The sequence below is a fragment of the Lathamus discolor genome, chromosome Z (assembly GCF_037157495.1).
Source record: "Lathamus discolor isolate bLatDis1 chromosome Z, bLatDis1.hap1, whole genome shotgun sequence".
Taxonomy (NCBI): Eukaryota; Metazoa; Chordata; class Aves; order Psittaciformes; family Psittacidae; genus Lathamus; species Lathamus discolor.
This window is the reverse complement of record NC_088909.1, coordinates 84,008,387-84,032,338: the sequence shown is the minus strand read 5'-3', so window position 1 is coordinate 84,032,338 and position 23,952 is coordinate 84,008,387. Positions and strand designations below refer to the sequence as shown.

The 23,952-nt window shown below is 38.4% G+C and overlaps 1 protein-coding gene across 3 annotated transcripts in view; it reads right to left on the bottom strand.

Moving 5' to 3' along the window:
• Positions 1-9,970: 9,970 nt before the first annotated feature.
• Positions 9,971-23,952, bottom strand: part of FCHO2 (FCH and mu domain containing endocytic adaptor 2) — an 89,126-nt gene continuing 75,144 nt past the window's right edge. For all 3 annotated transcript variants that reach the window (XM_065664118.1, XM_065664119.1, XM_065664120.1), the window contains 7 exons: positions 22,749-22,860; positions 21,981-22,136; positions 19,734-19,866; positions 16,559-16,758; positions 14,398-14,462; positions 12,446-12,610; positions 9,971-12,212 (listed from right to left, as the gene is read on the bottom strand). In XM_065664118.1, coding sequence (XP_065520190.1) covers positions 12,190-12,212; positions 12,446-12,610; positions 14,398-14,462; positions 16,559-16,758; positions 19,734-19,866; positions 21,981-22,136; positions 22,749-22,860 — 854 coding nt within the window. In that variant the 3' untranslated portion in view covers positions 9,971-12,189. The remainder of the gene's footprint in view (positions 12,213-12,445; positions 12,611-14,397; positions 14,463-16,558; positions 16,759-19,733; positions 19,867-21,980; positions 22,137-22,748; positions 22,861-23,952) is intronic.

Sequence of the window (23,952 nt, the reverse complement as noted above, 5' to 3'; positions counted from 1 at the left end):
TTGATGTTAATAGAGAAAGTAAAGTATTTTGGACTGGCATGGAAGGCAGTCCTGGAGCTATGGAAAGCTACAGTACATTTGCACCTGGACTGTGGCAGGGAACCTAGAAATACCAGAATGTTACTGCTTTTGAAATTATTTTTGTGGTCAAAATCAGTAACAATTGTGGAGACACGGCCAAGAAGATTTTAGGATTATGAGCAGAGAGATAGAGTTATTTATAATTTATTGGTTGGGAATTAGTCAAGGCTGCTTTGATGGAAGCCACTACTTATGGCAATAAACTAATTAAATATGAATGAAAATTTCTCATTTCGTATTCCTTTTTGTTATTATTTTAATCAGCAAACATGCTTACAAATGGCAAGGCCATTTATGTGGCTTGGATTGTTTGCGTAGTGATGGCCTGTAGAAATAAGGTTGCAAGTGCAGTAAGACTAAATGCTGGTCATTTCTAGAATAAAATTCCATGTTGTGGAAGATACGTTTATCTGTTATGGGCACTGTCAGGCTGGTCAATAAGATCACAGTTGTTAAGACTAATTTTTCTCTTTTCAGATTAGACATGTGAAGTACTGGATGTGCTGGGATTGTGCTTCAGTGCAAAACACAAAATGTGATTTGCAGAACTTGTTCAGATGTTTCAAAACACAGAGAATTCAGACTGTCCTAAACTGTCCTGATGAGGATGTAACTAGTGGAGAAATACCTAGTGTTTATAATTCACAGCAGTTAGGAGTTTTCCTGTTATGTTTTTCTGAAATCATACAAAATCTTTGAGTCTAGGCTGGTGCTGTTTGCTTTGTTTTAGTAGAGCAGACCTTTCATAGTATACTTTGAAACAAGAGCTGCTGAAAAACACATAGAGGTAAATAATAAATTTTACTTTATAAAGTGCGACTTGCTTTCTGTGATGTTGGGGGCCGCGTGAGATGATGGTTCAGAAGTCAACAGTGATACAGTTCTCCAGCTCTCGTTGTGTACAGCCAGTTCACAGCAAGAACTTCGTGTGTGCATAGAAACTGCAAAGCTCAGCTGAATGGCTGACAACTATGTTTTGGTTTATTTATGTTCTGCTAGACTCAAAAGAGCTATACTTAGGATATAAAAATTTTTGTTCTGTTAGTATTGTCGATTTATAAGCTCAGAAATGACAGCAGCATTGCTGCCAACATTCAGTAAGCTTTTGAACCAAACTTAATTAGCACTGAAATAGTTCTTTGCAGTTTGGCAGATGGTTACAAAAGAGCCACAGAAGAAAGTATCATGCTGGCTGTACTGGCAGGGAGTGTGGACTAGGCATTGACGCCCTCCTCCAAAACAGCAGCCAACTGGGCCTGTGGTGGTGTGCTCATACAGCATACTCTAGTGACCTGTAAAGATCATTCCTTCAGGAGGAACTGAGCGAGACACAATAACAAAACCAAGATGACTATTCTCTTCAGGGCCTGGGCAGGGCAGGAGTGTTCATGGCTTGGCTGGTGGTCACTGCCTCCTCTTCATAAATCTTCTTTCCCACCCTCCCCTCTCACTCCCCTCTAAAAAGTGTGTAAATGTAAGAGTCTTGCTCAGTGTTTCTGGCACTAAATCGTAGAACTGTGGAACGGTTGGGGTTTAGACCTTTGAAGGCCATCTAGTCTAACGCCTCTGCAATGAGCAGGGACATTTTCAACCAGAGCAGGTTGCTCAGAGTCCCGTCCAATCTGATCTTGAATATTTATAGGTGTGGGGCATCTGCTTCCCCTCTGTTCCAGTGTTTCACCACCCTGATTGTAAGAAATTCCTTCCTTATATCTAGTCTGACTCCACCCTTTTTTAGTTGCAACAGCCCTACTTTTCCCCATCTTTCTTATAAGCCCTCTTTAAGTCTTGAAAGGAAATTAAGATATTTAAAGAGAAGTGATTAAAAATTTATAACATTCAAACAGGTTAAGTATTAACCCTAATAAAAATGAAATAGGGTTTTTTTTACCAGGAGAGATAGATGCAAATCTCACATCTGAATCTTTTACTGGGTTTGCTTATCACACATGCATTTTATTTTTAAGAGAAGGGCATGACAGATACTGCAGCTCTGTGATGGCACTGGCATCAGGAAATGAAGGTAAGCCCTGTGAATGCTTCTACGTGCTGCATCTATCAGTATAGGGTAATTTTCTGCTTCAGAGTTCATCATCAGTGCTGTTACTTAGAAGGAACGCATGGCCAATATACACTTAACCAGGAGAGAATGTATCTTGATGGTATGTCATTGCTGACTTCAGGTAACTTCTGAAAGTAAAAGAGTGAGTGGCCCCAGTCTGAGAGGAAGGACTAAGTACAGTGGTGTTACGCTTTCCAGGAGAAACCCCTCACTGCAAGAAAGACGCTGAGGGGCTGAAGCAGGTCCAGAGAAGGCAGCAAAGCTGGTGAAGGGTCTGGAGCACAAGTCTGATGAGGAATGGCTGAGGGAACTGGGGTGGTTTAGCCTGGAGAAACAGAGCCTCAGGGGAGACCTTATCACTCTGTACAACTACCTGGAAGTTGTGCCAGGGGAAGTTTAGATGGGATATTAGAAAAAATTTCTTTGTTAAAAGGGTTATCAAGCATTGGAACAGGCTGCCCAGGGAAGTGGTTGAGTGACCATCCCTGGAGATATTTACAAGATGTGTAGATGTGGTGCTTAGAGACATGGTTTAGTGGTGGGCTTGGCAGTGTTAGGTTAACAGTTGAATTTGATTATCTTTAAGGGAAAAGATGGAGACCAGGAAAATCCTTGGACAGAAAGTAACAATATTCTGTCCAAATAAAGAAAATCTAAGCATGTCAGTGTGAAGGGTAGAGAGTGCTGCTTCTGTTGTGGATGAAAAAGATTTTGAACAGATTATAGAGAGGGGTAGTTTGGACTAGGTGAAGCTCAGAAGTTACCTTTTGGCAGCAACTTTAAGTCAGTCTGAAGTGAACCTTGCCTCCAGAAATCTTCTGTAAGCAGATCTGTCACACTGCTCTATGTCTTTTCCAGTCATTCTAGCTGAAGTAAAAGATGCCAGATAATAAATTTTGTTGAAGTGGAAAATAGTAAATAAAAACAAAGGTTTACCTCAGTATTCCACAGGGGTCAAGAGAGTGAAATCAAGCTTTCTTCTTTCTTCAATAAAGAAAACTTCAATAAGAAAGCTTCTTTCTTCGATAGATGAAAAAAATCAAAGATGTTGAGAATGGAACTTCTATGAAGTGCGTGTGAATCAAAGGAGGAAAAGAATAAGGTGAGAGTGATAGTTAAATAGATTTTCAGTGAACTAATGGAAGGTCCAGAAAGCCAGGATAGCATACAGAAGATTGTACTAGTAAATGGGGAGTGATTGGTTCTAAAGAAGTCACTCTTTTTTTGACCTTTTTATGTTAAAATCTACATTTTAAGCTCTGAAGAGTTCATTAGATTGGTAAGATGTCAGGTCTTTATCCCTGCTTTGAGCAGGGGAAATGGCTAAATGAAATGATCTCCGGAGTTCCTTCTAGCCTCAGTTCTTCTGTGATCTCTTGAAGATCTGCAGATTTGTTGTCAGCGGTTCTACCCCTGGATGTATCTTAAGAATAGTTCAGAAAACTCCTTAGTTATCCTAAAGTTATATGATTTTTTTTGTCCTTATTTATTTGATCCTAAATCTGTTCTTGCCATTTTGTGTGGTGATGAAATCTACTTTATTTATTTTCCTGCAGTCTTTTGTTATCTGCAAAACTTCAGGATTTTAACATGAGGTAACTGGAAAAATATTAAATATTAATTCTGCAGGAATCCACAAGAAACGTGCTTAAATTTGATTCCCTGCTTAGTTATGTCTAAACATTAATTTTTCAATCTATCATGTTCTTGGATTGCTCTAGTTATAAACCAAAATGTTGTGTACTACTAAATCAGGTATCTTACATAAATCTTTTTTTTTCCTTTGACCCTGTTATTCTTATGATCCAGATTTTCAACCTAATCCTAAATTAGTTTAAGGCCTCTATTCAGTTCATCCATGACTGATACTAATTAACTGTATTTTAATTTTCTTACCAAGTTCTATATTAGTTATTTGGATTATCACCTTTTTTTTTTTTTTTTTTCTCCCTAATGGTACAGTGTTAGCTTTTTCTTAATCTTCAAATACTTTCCAGCATTTTAAGATTCACTGAAATAAAAATTAATGGTCCATAATATGCCTTATTCAACTTCCTAAATTCTTGGATGCTGTTATCTGATCTGCTGGTTTAAAAATATTTAGCTTCACTGGATCATGTGTTAACATCTCTCCTTAGACACTGTTGGATTGCAAAGTATTTTTACCATGTGACTACATAATCTAGATATCCTTTAAGAAATGTGGCAAAATGTTTATCGATCACTTTGCTTTCTCCCTGTTTTGTGTTCTTACTCGTTCTGGCATTTCCAGCTAGTATGGGTCCAGTAACACAGTGGAAGTGAAACATTTTTGTTGTTGCTTTTTAGAGCAAACTCGTTTTTATCACTCTCAGTTAAACATTCTACATGGACTTTCCTGCCCCCTGTGTTTATTTACTTTACTTATCAATCTCTTGCAGTTTATGACTTCAGGGTTTGTAGCCACTATTAAGAGAAGTCTTCTGTTATGTCATTGGAGCCAGCTACTTTTAGTTTCCCTCTCTGGCTATGGTTTACTGAACAGCTGAGCTGTTTGTTTTGTTGCTGCCAAAAGGGGGAGCTCTCATTCCCTGCCCCCCTTCCCTGCAGTTAGGCTGGGGATTCCTGTGCTCGGTGTTCGGCAGGCTCTGCTTGCTGCACGCTGGTTCAGTTGGCTTAACTTACCATAAATATTTTCTTCTCTCTCCCGACTCCCACACTGCATTTGATGCGTATGTGGTTGGTGAGTTGACTGAAGCGGATAATGATGCATGCCAGAGATGGTACAAGGTGTGGTGGGTGAAGATGGAGAGCATGGCCTGTCTGTTGGCAATATTGAACTGTTCTACTGGCGTATCATAAAGCTGTATTCTAAGCCAGTTTGGCTGCTTTTAATTAGTGTAGACATCTCAATCATGGAATTGTTGCTTTATGAGCATCTAGAAAATCTAAAAGTTGACCTTTTGAAGTACCACATGCCCATTCTGTTTGAGCCTGGTTATAAACAACCAATGCAGTCAAGTAATGGTGACTAAGTTGTCACTAATATTTGGTTGTGCAGCCCAGGCAGACATCTTAAGATGAAGTGTAATTTATGATTCTTTGTTTGGCAACTGCATCAGAGGGTGTTTCATTTAGTTTATTTCTGTCCACAGTCTCTATGCTCCAACCTCCAGTCCTGAGCTCAGTAAGGGGCACTGCAAATAAATTGCACATAATCTGATCACAGTCAGCAAGCATGGGGCATTATGGAGAGTTTAGGACCCTCCTAGAAGAAAGCAGCTGCTGTACTGCAGATTATCATAACACAGAAATTCTTAACTCAGGGAAGTGGCAGGCCAAAGAGAGCTTCTTTTCACTGTCAGTGGCAAGAGAAGCAGGAGACTGCGCTGCTGCTGCCTATACAGGGGACAAACTGCTTCCTGAAACACAGGTTATAATTTTACTCTTTTTGACCAAAACCAGGTTCTTGTAGGACTGTTTTAAGCTGGATGATCCCTAGGAGGAAAGGCTAAATGGTATTTCCCCAAAACCTCTGAATTCTAATGTGTGTTTTTGCGTCATCTCTTAGGGATCAGCTGGCAAAAGTGCTGCCACCTTAAGCAATCTGGAGAAGTTATAGGTCTGGAAATGAGGGTGTAGGTTCCCTGCTTTTTCTTCTAGGAAAGTTACTGTTGCCTGAAAGCAAGGGCAGATGCTTAGGTGACATGTGCTACCAATGTTCAGTCAGCTCTGAGTACAGTAGTGCCAAGATGTAGCTCTCAGCTACATGGAGACAGACAGCACTTCTTGAATGGGAAGATGTCCTGCATGTCCTCCCATAGAATTAAAGACACAACAGAGACACACAAGCTGAGATGGTTTAGGATATCCTCAAATAGCTTGCAAAATGCCAAGAGAATAGATGTAATCTCCCATCCCCTTGACTGTTTTGTTTTTCAGTTTGAACTCCTTCATTTGAGAGTTGTGCAAAATACATATTCTCTCCCTTAATGTGGGAACACTGGAGCCCACATCCAGATTTCCCATGTAATTTCCTTGTTCTGTCTCCTGTGAGTGTAGTGTTTGCATTATATTACCTTGAAGATTATAATGAAGTTATGACAGCGTAACAGTGTGTTTAAGTTTCTTGTCCTAGATATACAAGATGCAATTCTTAAATCAAGCAATCGCCTGCATTTTAGACCTTCTGACTAGAAGTGGACAGCCAGCCTACTGCTTGTTATCAGAACATGGAATTGTGATTGCAGCAGGAGAAAAGCTGCAGCAGCAGCAGGGAATAGACTGGTGAGACTGGAAAGATGCCAGCACCAGAGGTGGCAGATCACAGCCTGCAAAACTTCTGTGCTCACATACTCAAGTACTTAGCCTGTATTGTCAATCTGGGAACTGCTCAGAAACAAAAAGGGACTCATACACAGAGGCTGAGGGATTCTGATGTGCTCAGTCAGAGGCCAAAAGTTGTGTCTGTTCAGACTTCGGTTCTCAGTCAAAATCCACAATCCTGTAAGACTCCAGAAAAATAGGGTGCAACGCAAGTGGAAGGTAAGTGAGGTTTTGAGCTTGGGTTGGCATGGTTTGATTTTTTTTCCTTCCCAAGTTTTATTGGTGCATCATGCCTGGATCCAGTGTTGTATTAGTACTAACACTGGGTCAGCTTTACTACTTCTGTATTGGTGGTAGCTATTTGTATAACCTGCCAGTGACAGGAGTGGGAAGTGGAAAGGAATGCTGTGGATATTATATAAGGAGTTTATCTCATTACGAGGGAGGGGACATCTGGAGGGGAGAATCAGCAGTTGTTTTAAAAATGGGCTGCTTCATTTAACCACAATGAAGAAAGAGTTTTGTCATCACTGAATTTTGAGTCATCACAATTACCACTGCTAACTTTCTGGAGCAGAAAACATGGCTAGGGAAATGAGAACTTCTAGAAGGCAGGCTGGGTGATGGTAAGAGGAAAAGTTTAATCATAATCAGAATGGTGAAGTTGGCACGATTTATGGCTTTGATTATTAACCTAACTTCTAAAAAATTAACAGCTCAGTTCTAATAACTAAAAAAAAAAAAAGGCAAGTTAAAGAACAAGGCTTTTTGAAAGAAATACATCTGGGACAATGGCAAACAAAAATCATACTTTCAGTTGTAATAATTACAATAGACATCCCAGATTTAAAACCAGAAAGAACTGATGCCAAAGGAAGTGAAATCAGCTGCAGCAAATGCAGAATTTGAGTATTATATGTTTAATAAGTAATCCAGAAGAGGCCTCTTGTGTTTTTAAGACTATTTTAAAGACTGTATACTTTCTATTAGTTATTGAATGAACTAAGGACGAACATATGTAAAAATCAACATGTCAGCAAACAGTAACGTCAGACTGAGTTGAGAAGGAATACTTAGTCATGTAATAATATGCAGAGTTGAAGATAAACATTAATTTTTCAATTAAGAGGCCTGGTAATTGGTCCAGTCAAGGGCACGACAAAATACATTTTGCAAATATGTTATCTGCTGCTTTAGTACCTTGAACCGTTTTTAGCTTACTCTATCCTTGGAGGAATTCCTGAGTTTTTTCATGCATGCCCTAAAGTAAATTTGCCCTTTCATGACAACTGAAATGGAAACCAATTATCTAGCAGTTCCAAGAAAACAAAACATGTACAGATATTAAGATGCCTATCTTAAGCTTCTCAGACACACAAACAGTTGAAATGTAATCCTTTTTGGCATGCTGCAAGACCTTCCCTTCTTGTTAGATAGCAAAATCTACCATCGTTTTAACTCCCATGCTGTTCCAGTTGATAATCAAATAACTTAGCTCCTTCAAATACCCTACATAAATATTTGGCAGTGGTAGAGGTAGTCAGTTATCCCTGAAAAACTACCTGATCATGTACTTAGATAATCACAAACCTGCTTGGGCAGTATAATCCAGTTTATAGTAGTTGTGAATAGTACATGGGCACTGGTGTTCAGTAACAGAAGTCAAATGTTAACAGAAGTGCCGGAGTAAGTGATCTCTGACACTTTAGGTTCAATGAATACTAGAAGAACTGAGCAGCCTTATACCCTTTTATGTCCCTAATTGATAACTGAGGATGCTGAGGAGATAGATGGAAAGGGAATGGACTGTGAGCTCTCCATGGCATAGCCTGTTCTCTGGTCACTGGTGAAGACACACAGGCTAGATGGATCATTCCAAACCAACCATAAATATCCTGGGCTGCATCAAAAGGAGCATGACCAGCAGGTCGAGGGGGATGATTCTCCCCTTCTACTCCGCTCTCATGAGACCCTACCTGTAGTACTGCATCCAGCTCTGGGGCTCCCAGACGGGGGCCTGCTTGAGTGAGTCCAGAGGAGGCCATGAAGATGATGAGAGGGCTGGAGCACCTCTGCTATGGAGACAGGCTGTGAGAGTTCAGTTTGTTCAGTCTGGAGAAGAGAAGGCCCTGGAGAGACTTTAAAGGAGCTTCCTGTACCTAAGGGGGCCCTACAAGAAATCTGGAGAGGGACAAGGCCATGTAGTGACAGAACAAGGGGGAATGGCTTTTAACTGAAAGAGGGTAGATTTAGTTTAGATACAAAGAAGAAATTCTTTACTGCAAGGATGGTGAAGCACTGGAACAGGTTGCCCAAAGCAGTTATTGCTACCCCATCCCTGGAAGCATGAAGGATCAAGTTGTTTGGGGCTTTGTGCAACCTGGTCTAGTGGGAGGTGTCCCTACCTGTGATAGGGGGTTAGAACCAGATGATCTTTAATGTCCCTTCCAACGTAACCCATTCTATGATTTTGTGTGTCTGTAAAGCACTTATATTCTTCACTCTTGCCTTCCAGCAGAAGATAAGAATCAAGCTCTTGGACTATTAATTTCCAGTATGACAGGAATGGTACTTATTGCAGTGATATCCAGCCATCTGAGAAAGTCAGTTTAATAAGTCACTGCTTACTAAACTTACACAGGCTGTGGGGTTAGGAGGAAGGAAACCAATTCAAACACATTTGCTCAGTTTCAACTTTTGTTTCTGTGGTCGCAACTTAGGAGTATTCTGAGACTGATCAAATAGTACTTAAATCATCTACTTTTTCAGACTGGTAGAAAATAAGACATCAGAAAGAACTACTTCCATCTTGCCACTGATTTTTTTCCTGTGCACTCAACAAAACATAGGCTTATTAAGGAAGTTAGGGAATGTACAGCATTTGAGAACATTATTTAAAGAGAGCAGCTCATGTCTACAAAGTTGAGATCTTTCTGATAAACATACCTGCAGTTTTGCCTAATCTAAGTTATTAGTTTAAGCATATCAACTCAGTAGAGCCATTAGCCATAGTAGATGACTTGGGCATTCCAGTTTAGTAAAAATGCAACTCTGTGGAAGTCATCTTTTCACCCACCTTTTCTGTTTTATGTATGTAAAAGAGGTCATATATTATCTCTACCCCATATAATCTAAAAATTGTATCACAGAATCACAGAATGGGCTGGGTTGGAAAGGACCTTAAGATCATACAGTTCCACCCCCCATGCCATGGGCAGGGACACCGCACACTAGACCATATTGCCTAAGGCTTTGTCCAACCTGGCCTTGGACACTGCTAGGGATGGAGCATTTCTGTCCCAGTGCCTCACCACTGTCACAGTAAAGACCTTCTTCCTTATATCTAACCTGAACTTTACCTGTTTAAGTTTAAACTCATTACCCCTTGTCCTATCACTACAGTCCCTTTTGAAGAGTCAAATCAACACTTTCAGAATATTCAATACAAGCATAGTTTTGTTCTCTTACTGCTTAGTAGCTGTGTGGGACTAACTACAAAAGTACAGGCAACACAAATCAGCATTTAAGTTATATATTACATGTTTATTATGGGTGCATTTTTTAATTTACATTTTATGAAAAGTCAGAGGTATTTACAATTTTTGTAAAACAAACTTGTATGCTCTAATTTACAGTCTGACAAAGTAACAATTCATAAAAATTCAGATCCTTTAGAGTTGTGTTTAAAAACTAATTTTCTTAGGAGGCAGCTACAATGGATATTGCTGTATACATAAGCAAGAACCAGCTTGCTACATATGTTTCTTTTCATCAGATAGCTACATGTACTTTTTACATTGGTTTTGAATGTCTTTACAAAATGTTTAAACCAATTTGTATGGCTTCAGAATTGTAACCTGCACCCAATGCAAATGTATGTAAAATCACTTGAATGAAGGCTAGTTTAAAAGTGCTGAAATATAACTACTTCATTTAACTTAGAAATGAAAGTAATACTTGATTAAGGATAGCAATACAGTTTTGGGTTTTTGTTAATAAAATAATCATGTTATCTATGGTTTGACTGCAAAGCAGATTACAATTAAGATTCCAGTAAAAAGACTGTACCATTTTATGAGTTAGAAATTTACCATTCAGTAAGATTAGCAAATTAAGAGCCAAATATACTCTTCCAATCAACTCTACAGTACAGTATGTACTTAATGTTAGCAATGGAACTCTCATCTGCAAGTGTGTAGTATACATTAGCATTTATGTAGCCTCTACAAAGCTTAATTTCTTGTAAAGATTGCCTCAGCAATCCAATTCATTACTGTTTTTGCATAAATAAGTTCAAACACATTTTATTGTTTTAATAGAGAATTTGAAATAGATACTGGTATTCAAAATGGTAATGTAAAATTCCCACGTGCAGGTTACTGAATTATTTTGCCCCAATACTTTTGATTTCAGCACTGAAAAAACTCTTGATAATACAAATACATAAAAGATTTTATGAGGTAGTGACTACTATGTCACTTCCCTGTGCTTAGACTCTGGGAATGTCAAGACTAGATGACAATACAAATATTAAAATTGGTGGTTATAGAAAAAAATTAAACTAATACAAATAGCAGTACTTGTTATCCTGCTGCCAAGAAATATAATTCTAAAATGCTATTCCTCCTAAAGTACTATGTTACATTCACATCCCCAAAAGCACTCAAAGTACAAAGACTTGCAGTCAAAGTGAAGAGAAATGCTGTTTGCTTTTACCATCTGCAGTGATTTTTCAGTATTCTTGTCTTTGGTAACATTAAAGTTACTGTCTCAAAGTTTCAAAGTCCTGCTTGGTGCATCTCCCTTTACTACAGTCACATTTATTGCAATTACCCCATGAGGAAGTAATCCAGTATTTTAAGCCTCTTTTAAAACAATCTCCAGTTTTTTGCAAATCTGCCTTCTAAATAAATCCCAGTCAAAAGAATTTTTATAAAGTTGTATGTATTATAGAAACTCCGTGCTTCCTTGATGAAGAGCCATACTTTGTAAAAGGAAGTGAGGCACGTGAATAACAAATTGGATAGGCACCGGCTTTTTTTAAAGGCACAAATCTTACGCAGTTCATAGAAAAATAAATTAAATCTACAGCATTAATTCAAACAATCACAACACCCACAAAATTTACTAACTGCAGAAGTAAATCTCTGCTTTCTTTTGCAATTTTGTAACACATTGCACTTAGGAAAAAACCCCTATCTAAAACGACTTACATGTTAATAATATATGATACGTGGGCATCAAGTTACATTTACACATCTCCAACTCAGCTGGTTTTGTGGCATGTGTAGATAAAAGAACTACACGAGACTTTGCCTCTTTCTTCAAAAAACTGGCAACTAAGAATCTGAAAAATTAATATTACTTATGGAAAGCTCAAATATTTCTTACTCCCTCTCCTACATTTTTAGGCTTAATGTTTACAGTATAACATATGATTTCATATTACAACTATGGATTACTATTTTGACTTCATCTATATAAATTTACTAAAATTTCAACAAATTTTCCCAAATATTGCAGTTGATCATTTACAGACAGTGTTGAAGTTAACTTCAGTGCTATTTTAAAGTAAAAAAAGTTTGCAAAATGACTTTTAAAAGTGCATTTTCTGTTCTGTAGTTCAGCTTCAAAGCAGGTCAACATTTTGAAAAAATTAATGCATGCTAAAATAGTGTTTAACAGGTAGAGGCAGAGTGAGCTTCTTGCACTCCTTTGATCCAAAGAGTTTCACAGGTACATCAGCAGTCTGCCATGTAACGTCCTGAAAAATAAACGCAGGTTTTTTTGCAGTCAGTAGATAAAAAAGATTTTGTCAGTATTTTCCTGGGAGCAGTTTGAGTTCAAACTATGGAAAAACAAAACACCTGTGAGACAGTTTTCAGCCATGTTTTAATGAAGAGTAACTGTGTACCACTTAACAGTTTCGTATTTTGTAATTTAACGCTACAGAATATACAATATCCGTTATGAATATATAGCATGTCAGTGCCTTACCAGTGGCAAATCTCTTCTTAAGGAGGGACAGCCGATAGCCAGTGCCTACAAGCTCTACATCTACTCCTGAAAGGGTGCTTCCTTCACTAATGAATTGCACTGCAAGCGTTGCTGGTTTACTGGGTCCTTCTGAAACTTCAAATTTTGCCCTGAGGGATCCAGAACCTATAAAATACCAAAACTGAAAAGCTGCTGTTGTGCAAAACCAAGACGATCTCTCAAAATTTTTAGTAGTAAGAAGTGAAACTTAAAGTGATGACCGCTGAGATCTATTCCTAATGGCAGTCCTACATAAATGTTCAAAAGCGATGAGAGAGCAAATATTTGTTTTCCAAAACTCTATTGAAGACAATGACTACCGAATAATTTACAGAGAAATGATACACATCTGCAATATTACATAGAATGTGTGTATCAGCCTGGTAATCACTTATTACTTGAAACACCTGATTGGGAAAAATTACATTTATTTAAATAATTAACAATGGAGTAACAAAAATGAACTATTTTTGCTTCTTTAAAACAACTTGCTTTTCATAGGCAACAGAAACTGCTAAATGATGAGTAAAGTTAGTAACTGAGATATTACTGGTTTAAAAGTGGGAATTAATGAATGGGATTGTTTTATGCCATGACTTGTTGATAAATTTGGCTTAAGGTCCACTTTATTTTTTCAGTAGGTCATAGTTTGGGTAAATTGGCTCATCTTTCCACTGTAAGTATAGAAACTGATATATTAAGTGATTTGAAAGTTTGTTTTAATCTCCATCTGCACTTGAGAGCTCACATAATGTGTTGGACCATAAAAAAATCCCAAAACATCATACCACCCTGTATACAAGAATAAAGATGACTTCAGGATAGCTGTCCCAATATAAAAATGTTTGTGCAACTTCTCCCTTTGTTTCTCTAAGTGTAAGACCAGCATAGTATTACTTCCTCTTAAACATTGAATTGTGAGTACTATGTGTTTCTTTTCCTTTTCCTTGAGTATAAAGATGGTGCTAAGAGAAGGGAATATAGCAGGAGCACTGGGGTGCAAGTGTACTGAACGGTAAATGGTCTGCATCACTAGGCAGCACATTTTATGTTGCTCTGCAGGTGCACAGTAGCTCTTCCTCAGGCTGCATTTGTGTTTTAGTATGACTTACTTTAAAAGAAGCTCCACAGTTTGGAAGAGGGAGAAAAAGAGGACTACCTGTGTGTAATCATAGTGGAAGACAGAACTGCAAGGTCCGTGAAGGACAAAAGACACCAGGCTACAGCAATAATTCTCTCTGATTTAGTCTGAATCATTGACCATGACTTTGCAGCCTTTGCGGGCATAGAAGTTCTCCCTTTCCAGGTTTGTGATGGTTTCTGTATGAAACCAGTCATACTTAAAAGCAAATCTATTTGCATTTCATAACAGCCTTAATTAAATTCTTAACAGGGCTGAAGGCCTTTCCTTTACACCCTGAATTCATTTTTCCACAGAGGCGTTGGGGATGAGATGCCTCCTTTTAGCTTCTGTTTTTCTGATTCAGAAAAGAAAATGCATCTGAAGAAGCTGCAAGGGCTGTGACATCAACTGGACCTCAGGGAAAGGCAGCTGGGTAGAGGACAACTGCTGGTACCTTACAAAATGCTACTTCTGAGCAGATGTGCATAGATACATTTTTTTTCTTGGAGTCATATATGGTCAAAACAAAGACCCTCAAAGTGCTGATCAAGAATCATCTGTTGTTATCTCAGGACAGGACTTTTGTATCTTTTTGTTTTCCTTTTATAGCTAATTAATAAATTCACATTTTGATATCTCACTGTTAGATTGAGAAGGGGGCGAACTGGTAAACAGCATACAGCATGACAAGGTGTGTGAACAGGCAGGAGGATGTAGAGGCTACTAAAGCTGATTACCTTTTTACTGTTATAACTTTCCTGTACAAGAAAACAAAAAGAGTTCTACTTGCCTCCATTCTCAGACTTCTCTGAAATGCTAGATATTTTCCAATATGCTTTCATCTGGTCTGCATTCCTGTAAAAGAACAGTACGTTAGTTGTAAGCACCAGTTTTAGCAAGTTATTTCTCTAGATTTACACTGGTATCTTACACACATCACTAAATAGGTATTTACAAAAATGCTTAATAATTTTAAGATACGTTTGTGGAAAACTATATAATGCAATCAGGAAAATAGTAAGGCATGTTTCTACTGCCGCAGAGCAGCATCACTCAGAAGTACACATCCCTTTTTTACATAGTTGGGGCACTACATAGATGGGGCACTGCCTAGTGCCCCATCTATGGCTTCACAAATCAAACCCCTCTGTAGTCTCAAAGGGTAAGGACAGGCCAAAAGCCATTGAAGTAATTTGAAAGCTATGTCTTTATGCTTCATGATGACGCTATGAGGGGAAGCCATGCTGATTGCCCTTCTCTATGTAAGAGTCCTGGCAGCATTAATTTTATATCATTTCCATTCTAGTTAAACTGATTGTCGTGAGAGGGTTTAAGCTAACTTCTGATGCTGTAAAGGGGCAGAAAAGGGCACCAAGCACACGGCATTTTAACTCCTGGAGCATTTTGCGGCAGTTCCACCAAAGAAAAAGTCAACAACTTAAAACTGCAAGAAGCATGAAGTGCTGATAGGCTTGAAATTGCTTTTGGCATTGGTGTGGCAGGAATGAAATGCTCACAGAAGTAGCACAGATGATAGTGGTTACTTGCAGGTGCTCCAGTTATAAACTCCCCCCCACAACCTGACCACCCAATCCACTTGCTCAAACACGCAGCCCAACACAACACAGGAGCTGCTGGGACATAACTGTAGTTTTTTTTCCTGGTCAGCTTGCCAGGCTCACAATTCCGTCCTTGGGGAGTTGCGTGTGTGAAACAGAATCTGAGCTCATGTGCCTTCATCTCCATCTGATGAATCTGTAATGAAACTGTCTTTGAGTCTTCCTAGCTAATGCTAGGTGTTCTGGGTGAGTACTCCTGCTCTCACTCAGGCTTCATTACAGAGGGTTTTGTGGAAGAAGCCTGGGCAGGGAGATTGGCTTCACCAGATGTTATAGTCATGTTGTTCAGTCAGGATACTGAACCTGCCCTTACTCAGAATAATCTTAATGGTGATTTGATTTAAAGTATTGCCCCCTTAAAATACCAAGTCAAGAAAGATTCAGTCTGGCCAGAATTTTTTTGACTTAAAGTGATATTGTATCTCTACCTTGTTCAATTAATACATCTAAATGTATTGCCTCCAGAAATATCAGAACCCATCTGACAAATGCATCAGGTTTATTTTCCTTCTGAACCTTGCTTTATAAGCCTTGCAAAGTGAAGAGAAATGCCTTCAACCTGGTATTCTTTATCTTCTTCATGTTAAAAAAGATCCTCTTGGAAATACGCAGCCCAGGAATTACATTACAGCTGGGCAAGTACCTATGTGCTGCTAAGCTGCAGGTGCAGTACTTGAATTCTGCTCACCTTTTACTCCACGGCTATACTGCTCTGCTTAGTCCCACCCTCTTGTTTTCACAGACTTGCAGAAACATAATTACCTGAGATCTGTGTCTCACTTTGAGAGACTACTGTGTATGCAGGCTTAGAAGGAAGTGGCAGATACCTGCTAGTCAGACAATCTGTATGATGCTTGAACTGAAAGACTATGCTACCTGGCTTATGAAGAGCTCCTCAGTTATTGAGGTTTGTTTTAAAACCATTTCAATTAAAAGCTAATTTTTAAGCCAGATCAAGTAATCTTTTTTAAGAAATGCTTTTTTTTCTAATCTCTTTATATAATCTAAATATATGGATATATTTATACACATACACAAAATATTTTTTTAAGCATTAAGATATCTTGGTTTCAAATAACTGTATTAAAAATGCCTGTTCTGTCTATTGGCCAAAAGAAAGCAAACATTGGAGATTTCATAAAGGCTTGTATTACATAGTTGGAACAGGTGCATATTGTCTCAGTTTATGTGAATTGGCTGCACATGATCTGTAAACTTTTGATACATTTTATCAAGAGAAAAAAAATAGCTGTTTCAGTGAAAATTTTCAGACTGACATTAATGAATACACTGAAATGAATTCGAAGTAATACTGAAAAGTATTAATATTACCATTTTGCAGGTGGAAGTGATTGCATGTTTGTTACTCCTCCATCTACTGGTACCACAACCTGGACGTTAGACAGCATGCTAGGCATATTCATAGACTCTGGATTGTATTTATAATCCACTCTAACGTCAGTAGTGCTAGCATTACATTTCCAGTAAGTTGCAAGATTCAAGGGAGTGGACTGGATGCCATTTGAAGATACCTGTGAAAGAATAAACCGTTGGAAAGTAGCTTAATTAAGGAATTCCCCTCTTGGGCATAATTAAGGAATGATAGTAACAAATCCTGCAAAAGATAAAGAGAACAACTGATCTCTGAGTCTTTAAATGCACAATTCTGAAGACTTGCAGCCTAAAGTTAATTCTTGTTCTTTTAAATTAAAATCATTAAGAGGAACTCTTCAAAGGGGACTGTAGTGATAGGACAAGGGGTGATGGGTTTAAGCTTAAAGAGGAATTTCAGGTTAGACATATGAAAGAAGTTCTTTACTGCGAAGGTGGTGAGGCACTGGAACAGGTTGCCCAAAGTGTTAAATGCTCCATCCCTGTTGGTGTTCAAGGCCAGGTTGGACAGAGCCTTAGGTGGCACAGTCTAGGGTGAGGTGTCCCTGCCCGTGACAGCAGGGGTTGCAACTTGACAATCTTAAGGTCCTTTCCAACCCAAACCATTCTATGGTTCTATGAATATTTAAAGAAAAGGTTTAAATGCTTTCTGGTCTATGAGGCTCCTTCCTGGCTATTCTAAGTCAAAATAGTTTTGTTTTAGTTTTGTGTTCTGCCTCACATGTGAAGCATGCTTGTGGCAAAATGACTTCATCCTTAGCAGCTGTGTGCCATGCCACTTCAATGTCCAAGCAGCCAGCAGCACAGGGCTAAATACCTGTCATTATGGGATAGGGAGCCAGCAAAACAGTTTTAAGTATTCAAAGCATTATTTTCCTGCAGTAGAAGGGTTGGATGCTGCTTCTTAGCTAAGCTTGTCCTGCTGCCCTGCTGCATCTCCACCAACTTCCTAGTCTACATGAGGACCTTTCTCTGTCTTGGTGTCCCCTCTCACCTTTCCTTAGCAGCCCAGAACCTTTTCTATCTGCCACGCATGCCAATGCATCATATTCCCCTGACAGTAAAGATCTTACAGTGACAGTATTCTTCCACAGAATTCCTGCTACCTGAAGAAAAGTTTTGTTCCTTCCATTTTTCTCAGGAATTCTGTGTGTCTAACATGCTTTTTATAGATTCAGTATGCCAAGATTTTAAACTTTATTGGGAGAATCTGGAAACTGTAATGGTACTAATAGCTGGACTGACAGGCTATTTTGGTTTTTGATGTAGACAGTTGTCTCAGACGTTCAACCATTTCAACGCAGACCTAGCAAATCTCTCTTCCTTTGAGGTGAGTTGTCTATTTTGATTTTTCACAAAGATTTTTTACTGACAGCCAGAACATCTTCTCACAGATTCAGAACAGCTGAGGTTGGAAAGTTCATCTGGTCCAACCCTCCTGCTGAAGCAGGGCAACCTCCAGCCAGCTGCTCAGGACCGTGTCCAAATGGCCTTTGAATATCTCCAAGGATGGAGACTTTACCACCCCTCTGGCAACCTGTTCCATCGCTCAGTCAATCTCACAGGAAAGAAGTGTTTCCTGATGTTCAGAGGGAACCTCCTGCGTTTCTGTTTGTGCCCACTGCTTCTCATCCTGTCACTGGGCACCAGTGAGAAGAGCCTGTCTCTGTCTTCAGTGTACCTTCCTGTCAGTTCTTTGTACTACAGATAAGATCCCCTTTGACCCTTCTCTTCTCCAGTCCCAGCTCTCTCAGCTTTTCCTCACAGGAGGGGTGCTCCACACCCTTCATCATCTTAGCGACCCTTTACTGAACTCTCTCCAGTATGTCCATGCCTTTCTTGCAATGGACAACCCAGAACTGGACACAGTAATGCAGGTGTGACCTTATCAGTGCTCAGTACAGGGGAAGGATCACCTCCCTTGACCTAGTAGCAGTACTTTGCCTAATGCAGCCCAAGAGACCATTTGTCACCTTTGCAGCAAGGGCACATTGTTAGCTCATGTTCAATCTGGTATCCCCCAGGACCCCTAGGTCTTTTTATTTCCAAGCTGATTTCCACCTGGGTGGCCCTCAGCATATATCAGTGCATGGGGTTGCTCCTCCCCAGGTGTACTTCTTGTCAAACTTCATCAGGTTCCTGTCAGTTCATTTCTCCAGCCAGCTGAGGTTCCTCTGGAGGGCAGAATGACCTCCAGAATCTCCTGAGCATCCTCCCAGTTCTGTGTCATCAGCAACCTTGCTGAGGGTATACTCTGCTCTACCATCCAGATTATCAATGAAGCTGTTAAGCAGGATTGTAAATTCAGTATTGACCCCTGGGGTATACTGCTAGTTACTGGTCTCCAGCTGGACTTCACGCCAGCGAGAGTCACTCCCTGGGCCTGGCTGTTCAGCCAGTTTTCAATCCACCTCAACATCTGCTCATTCAGCCCATACTTCACCAACTTTTCTATGAGGATGCTATGGGAGACGTTGTCAAACACCTTCCTGAAGCAGACAATATCAACCGCCCTCCCCTCATCCACCAGGGCAGTCATGTCATCATAGAAGTTTATCAAGCTGATTAAGCATGACTTTCCCTTGGTAAATTCATGCTGAATACCCCTGAAGGCCTTCTTGTCCTTTGGGTGCCTGTAGATGCTTTCCAGGATGAAATGTTCCATTATATTGTGAGAGATCAAAAAGTCGTATGTTCTCATATATTACAATTCATCAACTACAGCACCCAAAACTTATGAAATTACAAAATCAAAGGCAGTACAACTACAAACTCAAATAACTCCCCACCAAAACCTAAATTCAAGGAGAATTTGACTTTGCCAACAAATATATACAGAAGCAGTGTTAGACCCTTGCACACATGAATTGGGAGTGATGTGTGAGCAAGCTGAAACAGCTCACGAATCCAAGGGAATGACATGAAGCATGGAAGGAATTCATGAAGCCTGGGCAGAGCCTATGCACTCTATACAGTGGTATACCCAGAATTTGTCTAGATGAGGGGTGACAGTTCATCTGCATGCTAGCAGGCAAAGAATGATTCTTTTAATTCCTGTGTATTATCAAATCTGCCAGAATTCCTTAAAAAATTCCCCAGGGAAAAAAGCCGTTACCTGATACTTTAAAACATCCACATTGTAATAGGATGCAGACGGATTCTGCTCTGATAATTTCTTGAGGTAGAAAGTTATAGCTTGCATGTTCATCCAGAAGTCCATAGTACTGGAGTCACTTTGTGACTGATCACTACAAAGAAAAAGAAAGGTAGGAGTCAGAAGGCAAAACTGAGTTTCATTATTTGTACATCTAAAAAAATGGATATTAGATCCTTCCCTTTCTTCACTATTTAAGCAAGAATTTGCTCTAATGTTTTCTAATAACTGTATCTTTCTAAATATTAAGACAAACTAACTGCTTGTTATAGAAAAATTCTCCTTCAAGTGTGTGGAGCAGTGCGAGTTTCCTCCACTGATTATCTACATCACAAGATGGCATTCATGCTGAATTTGGATTTTACTTTTAATAAACCATGATTTTAATACAACTAGGTGCTGTAAGGATGTGTGGGAGGTGGGGATGAAAGTGATACTTGAAAAGGAATGTTATCCAATTTGGAATAAGTCCTAAAATCATAACTGGTCTGGGATATGACATAGCTTGACTAATGTACCAAATTAAGATTTGTGCTGGGTCTCTTACCATGCTTTCATATATTTCTAGAGAATGTAAGCTTTCAAAGTTTTTTTTAATTAAAAGTGATTTTCAAATTATTATAATCAATTGTTTCTTAGATAATTATAGCCGCATTCAATCTTACTAACATTTTATTATATCATTTCCATATGTAGGTAGGAGCGCACATGATTGCAGAAACTGTTTGGAAGCTACTGGAACATGGTGTTCTGCAGATGAAGAATATTTTCAGCTCTGGTTGCATCATTTTAATTTTGAATAAGGATGAAGCATTTAAGAAAACTGATTCAAAACCCCAAATTTAAATCACTTAAGAACCAAAGACCTCTTCTGAATGTCTGTGGATACAGTGAAGAACTGCATCCATTCCTAAGGAATGCAGAGTGTGTCTGCAGAGTGAAAGCTGACAATGAGTACCCACAACACAGTAAATATGACTGCAGTGGGTTGAATGTCTTAGAACTGTGACTTACATACCAGTAGTCTGTCCAATTTACTCAGAACTTCTTTTTGATACATTACTGCGATTGATGAAATTTCCATTTTCAGTAAAATATACAAACACTTACTTATCACTAAAGAGGCCTTCCAAATTTAAATAAATGAAATTAGTAGTAAAACCTTTCTGTTGCTCCACAAACAAGTGCAATTCAAACCAGAAATTCTGACATCACTAGAAATAGAAATACCACTCTCATGAAAAACTTTAATCTCCGTAAGTACCAAGCAAATGAAATCCTTTGCAGTATACGATAAAAAGTCAAAATATTACTAACTTTGTAAATATCCATTATATGTATCCTTTCTAATTAGAGGGAAAGTGTTACAGCACTTAAAGAATACTAGACACTTTCACTTTTTCTAAGATCTACTTTTCCAGTGTAACTCACTCTGATACAGCTCTGCTACCATTTCAGTTATAAACTGGCATGTCAAAAAGTGATTTTGTATGAATCATTCATTACATATGAATGATAAAAATGAAATTAAATGCAAAAGAATGGATGCGTATAGTTTGATTCTTTTAGTAATTTAAAACGTAACATCAAAAAGCATTTAACTGTTTCAAATGTTTTCTTCAATAAATTAGATACCGCTTAGCTGAAACAGATCTCTGCCAAATAATTTGAACTTTTATAATTTTTTTAAGAGATCTCCAAGTGCTGATTTCAACAACTGTCCTACACAATCAGCACCCTTTTTTCTTAAGAATTCTCCAAGTGTGCTGCTAAGCACTTGAGAAATACAGCTATATAATGCATCTGATCTAGTGTAGAAATTATACAGCTTAAAAATAGGCTAGTAGATGATTAATGAGATTATGTGTAGTTCTTACTGCTTGTCTTCTGTGTAAGGCTACTGTTTCATCATTTAATCCTACCACTGCTACTACTGTGTAAAGAAACATTTATAAAATGCATGTAAACCCAGCTGCATTTACAAACTACTTTTTTTTATGGCTTCTGTTACACTCAGCACAAGTTTCAAGTCAAATACTAAGATTTTTTAATGGTGGCGTTGGAGAGAACTGAGGTGAATATGATTAATTCAGGAAATGAAACTGTGTATAAGCAAATCAACAGGACTGTAGAGAATTCCGATTTACATATACAACTGACATTTTACAAATCATGTAGTTTACTTTTTTAATTAAAAATATACAAAACCTGTATACGAGTTGTGCATTTGGAAGTATCTGTTCTAGTTTGCTTGTGTTCTTCATCCTGAAGCAGAGCACGGCTGGAGATGGGTTGCTGGTGAATACTTTAATAATCCCACTTGGGAATGATACCGTCATATCACCAGTAATCTTCACAATACATCTAGAAAATAATGAAAACATCAGTTTCATTGCAACTCATTACTGCCTAGCTTTAATACTAATTTTAAAGCAATCACTGTACTTTCAAAATCTGATGATCTAAATTAAAAACAGAAAATCAATTTCAAATGAGGGTAATGTGACAACGTACCATCACTTTCAGCTTGAAAGTCAGATGAAATAAGAAAAAACTTTAGCTGGTTAAAGCATACAGTAGTCTTTGTGGATGTTTTTTAGGCTTTGTAAACATGGCACTGCTATGCTTAGGCAAGGCCTAAGTAGCATAGCAAGGGATGTGATGGAATGAAAGGCTTTTAACTGGCCAAATTTACTTCTAGCACCTACCTGACTATGATAAAAACCCTTCTCATTTTCAGTTTTCTCATTGAACACAGTTTTGTAAAGCAAGGATATACGAACTCCTAGTAGGATGCTGGCCAATACAGAGCAGTAAGTCACTACTGTCACTTATATCAGGGAAAAAACCCCAACAAACCCAACAACCAACCCTCTGAATCCCCCTTCTAATAGTTTTCCCCAAAATATTAAAAGTAAACCCAGTGTGTTTTCTTACTGTCACTTATTATTCAAAACAATTCACTATTTAACTAACTTTGTGGGATCTGCTCCTTTAAAGTAGGCGTTTACAGATTCAGTAAGGGCTACTGCAACAGGCAAGGTGTCCTGGTTTCCAAGGCTGACAGGGCTGGGACCACCTGAAACACCTAGAATACATACAGTGTATAGGTTTAATTTTCAAAAAGCTTAACAATAGATTTCAGAACAGTTGACTACATCTGTAATTTTCACAAGAGGTTTTTGCTATCAAGGTTACAGTAGCATCTGAAGTATTACTTGAAAAGTGTGTAGAAAAAATACAGACGTAGTACAGTACAATCGTACCATCAAAACACTGCTTAGCAGCCTAAAGAAACAGGACTATCAGTATGACATTATGTAAATGGACAGACACAAGAAAATACGTGAGACAAAGGAACACGTCATTAAAATAGCTACTGGTGAAAGTGAAATAAACAGATTCAAAGGAAATTAGACATTGACTAGAATACTTAAAAAAATCCCTACTGTATGCTTACTGTATGGAAAAAATGTGTGATAAAATGGTCATGGAAATGCAAAGAATTCACTTACAGTATGCATGAGGTTAAATGCAAATACATTAATATTACACCTTATAAGTTATCTGTTAAACATTCTTCTAATTATTTCTGACAACAAAGGCTCCCAAGCAGAAGTTGTTGGAGAAGCCTTTACAGGTGCTTGGCGAACTTTGCAGTTCCAATGCAAAGCTAGAAAAATTAACTCAGATCTCATGGTAAGACTTCTTGAAATGAATGTGTACAAATAATGCCATAGGATTTTACATTTCTCGAATTCTCTATATGTGTACCAAATATAAAAGACAATACTGGAAGTTCTATATTTTTATTAGTACAGCAGTGTAGGGCATCTTACTAATTTCTTATAGCACTTCTGAAATGTCCTATATCACATAATATTAACTATCACAAAGGAAGCACAACTTTTCTTTTTTTTCATGAGCAAAATGAGAATTTTTCTCTTCTACCAAAAAGCAGAAACAAAATACTTCAATATATTATTTCTCATGGCAAACTAATTCTATTTACTTTAAAACAGTGGCTGTGCCTTGTGAGCTCTTTCACAAGCAAAAATGAAGTTGGGATCTTGTTCTTCACACAGTGACTAATATGAGATATTAGACCTTAACTCCAGAGATAAGTGAAAGAAGTAGTAACAAGAGTAAAAGACAGGAGTTGGTCTTATTCTGCTACCTC